General features: G+C 37.5%; 1 protein-coding gene across 1 annotated transcript; it reads left to right on the top strand.

Moving 5' to 3' along the window:
* The first annotated feature begins 335 nt into the window (after nt 1-335).
* LOC108993629 (protein EIN4) lies at nt 336-8,879 on the top strand. The gene is made up of 3 exons (XM_018968610.2): nt 336-514; nt 1,052-2,970; nt 8,008-8,879. The coding sequence occupies exons 2-3, from the start codon at nt 1,225-1,227 to the stop codon at nt 8,524-8,526; spliced, it is 2,265 nt and encodes a 754-aa protein (XP_018824155.2). The 5' UTR covers nt 336-514; nt 1,052-1,224; the 3' UTR covers nt 8,527-8,879.
* Nucleotides 8,880-9,203: the final 324 nt, after the last annotated feature.

The raw sequence follows: 9,203 nt of genomic DNA, 5'->3' as shown, positions 1-9,203 counted from the left end.
CCATACAAGAGTTGAAGAAGATGCGACGGTGGAAAAACGATGACATGGCTACTCTCGGGTCACACCATAAACACTCGTTTTCCAAAGAAAATAACGCTTTCTGACGAATAATATAGAGAAAAAAAAAAGCTTGAAAAGTAATATAATATAACAAAAATAAACAAATGCTTTGTGGGTCTGACGAGATTCGAGAATGCGGACCGAGGAGGCAAAAGTGAAAGATCGTTAGTGTCTAGGTTCGCTTCATGTAAAAGTGTCTGGGTCCCACTCCCACCTCTCTCTCACTATCTCTCTCCGAGCTGTTCAATATACGGCTTTCTCGAAGTTTTATTATTCTCCTTAGACCTTGTTGCTCTGTCTCTCTCTCCCCCCCGGCTGCAAATACTTCTTTGGAAGCTGCAAAGTGAGAGAGACATGCAAGGAGAGAGACATGGGTTGGATAGATGATGTATGAAAAATCTCTCTATTTGGTTTTTCTTCAATGGAAGTACAAGGAAATATCTGACTTAACCAGGTAATTTCTAGGTGGATTTTTCCTTTGTTTTCGTGGTGGTCATTTTCTGTGCCAGTTAACTGAGGGTTGAAGATTGGCCACTGGTTAGTGGAAGTGGTGGGAATTGCGCACTATGAATATGATTTGGTAAAATAGTAAGGTTTGAAGTTGGTTTTGCCTCCTGTGGCCCGAGGTTTTGTGCTTTGAGATATTTTTTCTCTATTTTTTTTCTGTTCTGTTTAGATGGTTTTGATAGATTGAAGTTGGCCGATCTTTGTATTTTCCTCTCAATTGGTTGTTTTAGTTATGTGGGTTGTAGAAGTCATTGCTTTTTCTGCATTCTTCTTTAGCGGATCAGTGACATAAGTAGACATTTTTTTTTTTCATTACCAAACTAATAGGAAATATAAACTGATAGGAAAATATGAAAACTCATTTTGTTCTGGGAAACTAGAGGATCAGAATAAATGGATGCCTGATATCTTTGGATCTATTGGATAGATATTCAACTTTTTGACAACACTAGCTTAGTATTTTTGGATGATGAAATTATGGCAGATGAGCTTCGGTGATACGGGTTGTGCGAGTGTTTCCTCGAGGAGTTCTGCTATAGGAGATCACAATTCAGAATTGGGGTTCGAGGGCTTTAGTTGAATGCATGATATTGCAGTTGGATTACGGGAATGAGAACTGGTGGAAAATTTGATTGAAGAAGCAACGACTTGGCTGCAATGTTAAGAGCATTAGCTTTTGGATCGGTGATTGCTTATCTTGTTCTATCTGTTGTTGCGATCGATAATGACCTTACTAATTGTAACTGTGACGATGAGGGCTTTTGGGGCATTCAGAGCATTTTAGAATGCCAGAAAGTGAGTGATTTCTTGATTGCAGTTGCATATTTTTCGATCCCTGTTGAGCTCCTTTACTTTGTTAGCTGCTCGAACGTCCCTTTCAAATGGGTACTTCTTCAGTTTATCGCCTTTATAGTCCTTTGTGGATTGACTCATTTGCTCAATGGATGGACTTATTATCGCCAACACTCATTCCAGTTGATGCTGTCCCTCACCATTGCCAAATTCCTCACAGCTTTGGTTTCATGTGCAACTGCAATTACTCTGTTGACTCTGATCCCTCTTCTTCTCAAAGTCAAAGTGAGAGAGCTATTCTTGAGGCAAAATGTATTGGAGTTAGATCAAGAGGTTGGGATGATGAAGAAACAGACGGACGCAAGTTGGCATGTACGAATGCTGACCAGAAAAATCCGAAAGTCGCTTGATAAGCATACCATACTATATACCACACTGGTCGAGCTTTCCAAGACTTTGGATTTGCAGAATTGTGCGGTTTGGATGCCAAATGAGAGCAGAACAGAGATGAACCTGACCCATGAATTGAAAACAAGTTCTTCAAAGAATTACCACCGTTCTCTCCCAATTAATGACCCAGATGTCTTAGAGATAAGAGGGAGCAAGGGAGTGAGGATTCTGAGGCCTGAGTCAGCACTAGGGGCTGCAAGCAGTGGTGGATCTTCTGAGTCAGGTGCTGTGGCTGCAATTCGGATGCCAATGCTTCGAGTTTCAAATTTCAAAGGGGGGACACCAGAGCTGGTTGACACTTGCTATGCTATATTGGTTTTGGTTTTTCCTGCTGCAAACTCTAGAGTTTGGAATTATCATGAAATGCAGATAGTGGATGTTGTTGCTGACCAGGTGGCTGTGGCTCTGTCTCATGCTGCAGTTCTTGAAGAGTCTCATCTAATGAGAGAGCAGCTGGGTGAGAAAAATCGGGCATTACAACAAGCTAAGAAGAATGCAATGATGGCAAGTCAGGCAAGAAACTCCTTTCAGAAGGTGATGAGTCATGGAATGAGGAGGCCAATGCATTCAATTTTAGGCCTGCTCTCAATGTTTCCAGAGGAGAATATGAGCTTCGAACAGAGGATTATCGTTGACACAATGATGAAAATTGGCCATGTTCTCTCGACTTTGATAAATGACGTGATGGAGATTTCAACAAAGGATAATGGAAGGTTCCAATTAGAGATGCGGCCTTTTGGGCTACATTCCATGATCAAGGAAGCTTCTTGTCTTGCCAAGTGCTTGTGTGTATATAAAGGCTTTAGTTTTGATTTTAATGTTCAGATCTCTTTGCCTGATCAGGTGATAGGTGATGAGAGAAGGGCCTTTCAAGTGATTTTGCACATGGTTGGGTATCTATTGAATGTCTATAATGGACAGGGAACTGTCATATTTCGGGTTTCTCGGGAGAGTGGTATTGATGGGAAGGATGATAAACCATTGGGAGTGTGGAGATCAAGCATGCCAGATGAGCATTACATAAAGTTTGACATTAGGATAAGTGAGCAAAGCTCCCAGTCAGATGGATCAATCTCAGGAGTAAATCATGCTAGTAGGAGGCACACCAGCAATGAAGTTAAGGAGGGCCTGAGCTTCAGCATCTGTAAAAAGCTCGTGCAGGTATTTTCTAATATTCTTTTGTCTATAAATCAGTTTTCTCTTTTATTGTTATGCTTGATTGATTTCATTTTGCAAGTGATTGATTTTACCGTTGGCAAAATGAGCGATCCCTCTTTCAATTCATTGCATTCTGTACCTGTTTTGAATTTTCACACGGAGTATGTTGACTTATGGTGGATCGGTATCAAATACAATGAACTGTTTCCTTTCCATGGGAATGTTGACACATAATCTTTCTCGAAAAATGGATTTTTACTATTTCTAGTTTTGATTGTTATATTTAGTCTAACCAATTTGGTAACTTGCTACTTTTCTACTCAAATCACAAAAGTTTCTTCAAATGATGTGTTCCGTTTTCTCTTTTATTGTTATGCTTGATTGATTTCATTTTGCAAGTGATTGATTTTACCATTGGCAAAATGAGCGATCCCTCTTTCAATTCATTGCATTCTGTACCTGTTTTGAATTTTCACACGGAGTATGTTGACTTATGGTGGATCGGTATCAAATACAATGAACTGTTTCCTTTCCATGGGAATGTTGACACATAATCTTTCTCGAAAAATGGATTTTTACTATTTCTAGTTTTGATTGTTGTATTTAGTCTAACCAATTTGGTAACTTGCTACTTTTCTACTCAAATCACAAAAGTTTCTTCAAATGATGTGTTCCGTGAGCTGTCTTGATGATGGATTAGCTAACGCATTTGCAATGCACATTTGGTTTCACCAGTAACTCCAGATCAGAGGCGTCATAGCTATTTTCATTTTTTGACAAGATGGGATTGAATATTAACCAAATAGATAACAAAATGTTTCAAGTCTGTTCTAGCTTTAAGTTATGCAAAAAAAGGTCAAAATCCAACTCATTAGTCAGCATTCTGCGCTTTCCACATCCACAGTTGAAGTTACCAGCGTAATTGGTCTCCCTATTTGTGAGAATCCAAGATATTTAGTTTTTTTTTTTTTTCTACATCCTAGGTGCCAAAAATGGAATGGATGGTGTCCTATGTCTTGCTGAATGCTATTGGCTTCAAATCCTAGCATGTACGCTTAGAGGAGAAATGAGACTATAACACGTAAAACATCATGCCACAAATGGAACCATATGTGTGCACCGATGTACAAAATTTAGACAGTTCATGACAATCTCTTTAAAAACCCAAGCAAGATGTTGCTTGTCAGATGGATCAAGATGTAAACTGAATACTTTTCTTGTGAGAGTGCATCTGTAAGCATTACCCTGTTATCCTTGTTGTGCCAGTGACTAGAGACATTGCAAACCAGGTGTCTTTTGTGAGATGCGGCCAGGCTGATTGTCCAGAATGTCAAGATCATCTAGATTGAAGGTGGTGACAATTGATTTCTTTGACCTCCGATGTCATCTACCCATATGCATCATTACCTTCTAACCTCAGTTTGCTCCTTGGTTATAGAATTTCTTAGCAGGATCCTATTATAAAAATAACCATGCCTGATGGATTTATCTAGTTTCTAGGTTGGAGCTAATATTAGTAGTTCGATATTGATCTCCCACTTGCACTATCCTTGTTGGCGATGCTACCCTGATCAATAGAGATAGGAATTATTCTGTTGGATTTTGAAGGTTAATATGAGTAAGAGTGAGTTGGTACTAGTGGTTAGCTTGATCTTTTAGACTGCCTGAAGTGTTTGGTGGATTGTTTGCCAGTGGCTTATCTTTGATTGCCACTGGGATCTTCTTTTAAGGTTCATTCAGTGTGGCACTATGTGATGGAAAGAATGGAAATAAGTTCGACAAGTTGGAAGAAATTATACTAATCTAATGGGGAAGAATTACTATTATTAATGGGTACACTATCTAGTCTTCTACTTCCTTATCCATTTTACCATTATGTAGCTAATAGATTGAGGATGCTATACAGAGATTTCTCATAAGGTGGATTTTGGTAATGAGTTCAAAATCCATTTAGTGGATTGGAATGTGGTGCAGTCCCATTAAAATTGGCGGAAGGGCGTAAAACATCGTCAATTTAGCAATGTTAGGAAAGTGGGTATGGAGGTATAGAAAAGAAGGGGAGAAGCTTTGGAGTTGTCTGATGGTGTGAAGCATGAAGTCTTGGGACATTATCAATGGTTGGACAGTGGGGAGGTATTTTGGCATGGAGAGCAGTGTGGTGAGGTTGCCTTAGAATACCTCTTTCCTCATTTATTTCTATAACTAAGTGAAAGGGTGCTCTAGTAGATTCCTAAATGGTCGTTTTGGATGGAGTGGTTCAAGCTTGAATCCTTGATTTGTGACTATTCTTCAAGGTACGAAATTAGAATCCTTTCTTGAGTTGTATTAGAATCTCTATTCCTGTGTTGAAACTAAGAAGAATTTTTGGAGGTTAAGCCGTAACAATGTTTTGGTTGCCAATCCTTTTATAAGGATTTGAGAGGGTTTATTTTATTATTTGGTCTAAGTATATAAACAGTCCTTGGATGTTGCACGATTAAGTTCTTGTTTCTCTGCTTTTTCAATCTTATCATTTTGCTCTGATTTGTAATTTTTTCAATAAGAACCCCATCTAAAACTTAAAGTGGTGTGCCACACATGGAGAAAAAAGGGGTTAATTGTTGAATCAGTTCCTGGAAACTTGGTTTCCCCTTTTTCACATTCCATGCATGGGTTTTATGAAACTTGCAATTTTGAACCTATCTATCACCCATTAAGTTGTTAACATAACAATGTACCACATGGCCAATAATTCGTGTTAGTTTTTGATAAGCTGACACATACATGGAAGTTTCATTTCCACATCAGTCATATCATTATAGTAAATAGGAAAGATAAAAGTAGTTTTTAAAATCCAAAAGTCTCTAAATTCAAAAAAAAAAAAAAAAAAAGATATTGTTTTTATAACGAGTAATCTCAAAGACCGTCCAAATGCAACATGTCTCTTATCAGGTTAAGCCCTGAACCCGTGTAATGCGCCCCCATCAAACGAGTCATGTAAATCATCAAATTTTTCAGCAATGGGATGTGGCTCCTTGAAATTGTTTGCTGCACCCAAGGATTCAAGCCTTGGACGGTTGGACCTAAAGGAAGCATACTACTAAGACCAAGGCTTGACCACATGAGCCAACACCTAGAGATTAAATATATATATATATATATATAATATATAAAGAAAAAATAAAAACAATGCTAACATGGGTGCTTCCAGTTGGCCCTGGCAGCCTTTCGTTCATCCAGGATGGCATGAGTACTCATGCCGACTTTTTTTAATAACTTGATTTTTTTTTCATTTAAAGAATATTATTTCTCGTCAATTTTCTTTGTTTCTAAATTCAATTTTCAAAATTTAATTATGATGGCTTTGATTTATTTTTATATTTAGTTTTTTAAATGATGTATGTTATATGATTTTTAATTTTTCAAAAGATATTTATATTCTGTTATTAATTTTTTTCCATCTGGTATACCATGCCCGATTCCATTTAATTACTCAATGGAATTTGATGGAGGGTTATTGAAAAAAATTACAAACTCAAGGAGCGAAGGGATAAAATTGAAAATTTGATGAGTAGAAAGATAATCGTGTAAAACCTAAGGACTACTTTTGTATTTAATCCTCAATCTTTTCCCTTGGAAGATTATCTGGGTTGCTAAGGTTACCATGGGGTTTTCCAGTTTGGAAAGCCAGTTTAGGAAAGAGGTTGATGACGGATGACCTTATTAAAAGGAGCATTACTATAGTAGACTAGTCTAGCTGTAAGTTCAGCAGTGGGACAATTTCTTACCTTTTATTTCGTTGTTCATTTGCAAGAACTAGTGAACCTTATCATCAGTTTGTTTCTTCTTTCTTTTGGGGGTCCATGGGGTGAATTTCTTCTTTGTTAGAAGAGGTGAATGCTCACCATAAAAGTTTTTGATATGGAGGACTGACTTTTTGGCATGAAAGAAATAATCAAAGTTTCAACAAGACGAGATTTTGGATAAGATATATTTTCAAGATTTTTGTACGAATGGTTTGCTTTGGACAGTCTACCATTGTGATTTGTTAAATTTTGAAGTATTCTTTTTCTTAGGTTCTCTCTAGTCATTCCTACATATTTGAGTGCACACCTTTTTACATTTTTAAATGAAGTTATTCTTACTTTTCTGAAAAAGAAAAGGCCTCCATTTTGCTATTATTATAAATCAACTTCACAGTTATTGGTGATAAGTTTTCAATGGAAGGAAGTTCTAAAAACACTTCAAATGTGGAAAAAATTATTCTCCTGAGTTCTGGCAGCATTGAAATAGTGTCTGCATGTATGGTTATATGAGGGTTCCCCCCCGCCCCCCATGCGCGCTGGGTAAAGGCTAGTACGAACCTATAAATATGAGGTTATTTTTTTATGCGACAATGCCTCTCCAGTCTCCTGCGTGCCTCTCCACTCCTTTCGTTTCGGGCATTCTTGTAACCCCCCCCCATCTCCACCCACCCGTCTTTAGGGCATGCTACTGCTATAAGACCAATGTCGATCCTCACATAAGAAATTATCTATGGTTAGATTATAGTTCATGAATTTAGGGTTTTCAGAATTTGGTCAGGGTTCTTGAAATGTGTATGACCTAAGAAATGCATACTTTTTTGGTGTAATGTGATTAAAGTGAAGCACCTGTAAGATCCTTGTGTATATTATTGTATAATTTTTATTTAAAATGCCATTTAAAGGCATTGAAACTCTAATGCACTCTGAAAATACGTTGGAAAATAGGAGTTTTTGGAGAATTTGCTTTAAAAAGACAGTTGTTTTTTTTTTCAGCTACACATGTTAAGCCTTACATGTTGCTGATCACAGGATAGTTTGTTTCTTTTATTTTTTACATTTAATATGTTATTAGAAAAGTTTTACCTCATTATACGTTCTTTTAGCTCATGAACATCTATGACCTCATTATGCGTTTGCATGTCTCAAAATTATGATGTGATGGAATTGCTATTTTGGTTTGTGTCTTTCAAGTATTATTTGTAGCTTTGTTGTTTAAGAATCCTTCTAATAACTTCTGAATTTAAAATATCTGCAGATGATGCAAGGTAACATATGGATATCTCCGAATGTGATGGGTGTTGCACAAAGTATGACACTTGTCCTCAGGTTCCATACCCGACCATCGTTTGGAAGAGCTATATTTGCCCAGGGACGTTCCGCTGAGCCGGTGTCCAACTCACAGTTCAGAGGCCTTCGGGTTATAATAGCTGATGAAGATGGTGTAAATAGGATCGTTACCAAGAAGTTGCTTGAGAAGCTAGGTTGTCAAGTAACTTCTGTTTCATCTGGGTTCGAATGTCTGAGTGCTCTTAGCGCTGCAGAAAAATCATTCCGAGTTGTTCTTTTGGATCTTCATATGCCTGAAATGGATGGTTTTGAAGTGGCACTAAGAATACGGAAACTCCGCAGCCAGAATTGGCCTTCAATTATAGCCTTAACGGCTAGTGCCGAGGAAGATGTGATGGAGAGATGTATACGGGTGGGAATGAGTGGAGTGATCCGGAAACCTATTCTCTTGCAAGGAATGGCAGATGAGCTTCGAAGAGTCCTGTAACAGCCTGTGATGGATTGTGAAGAAGTCCTTGCTTTTGTTACTTACCATTAGAGGGCTCCGAGATCACGTCATTGAGATTCCGCTTAGAGAAGTTAAACTTAATATTTACTGAATATCATACAAAATGTAGTAGCTGCTATTTCTTGCTAACCAATTCCACGATAGAGCTTTTACTTTTCTGGGAACTTGCACAGGTCCATATATCTGATATTGGAAAGGAACTGTAGTATGTCGTATTCTATAATCAAAGGTGTATCAAATCTACTCTTCCTTTCAAGTCTGTTTCACCTTTAGCTTTTGAAGAACTCTCATTCTAGCCATTTTCTATTTGATTTCTAACTTAGTTGAAGGCATGGATGGCATTAGAGCATTTATAAGCAAAAGCTACATGATTTCTATTATTGTCATTAATTCTAATTGTTTCTCGGTATTTCTAAGACAACAATTGATTTGATTCTTCCTTGATTGTGAACTGGTTTAATCGGCGTCAGAAACCTCCATGAAATTTTATAATCATTGGGATAATATACATCGTTTTGGTTATGTTTTGCTCATTAGTTTACAAGACACATTTTGGGAAGACAATCTTGTTGCTGATAGTTTAGTTAAGATGAATTCTATGCATAAATCATTATTCACTTTCACACCCCGCACATAATTTATTTATTTATTTTCTT

Source organism: Juglans regia, chromosome 11 (genome assembly GCF_001411555.2).
Source record: "Juglans regia cultivar Chandler chromosome 11, Walnut 2.0, whole genome shotgun sequence".
NCBI lineage: Eukaryota > Viridiplantae > Streptophyta > Magnoliopsida > Fagales > Juglandaceae > Juglans > Juglans regia.
Note: the sequence above shows the minus strand (reverse complement) of the source record. Positions and strands in the feature narration are given on the sequence as shown.

What these genes read in the sequence shown, in the direction of transcription:
- LOC108993629 (XM_018968610.2), top strand. Translation starts at nt 1,225, where the DNA reads ATGTTAAGAGCATTAGCTTTTGGATCGGTGATTGCTTATCTTGTTCTA. An exon ending in TCTGTAAAAAGCTCGTGCAG is followed by an intron (nt 2,971 to 8,007) that starts GTATTTTCTAAT and finishes AAATATCTGCAG; the next exon opens with ATGATGCAAGGTAACATATG.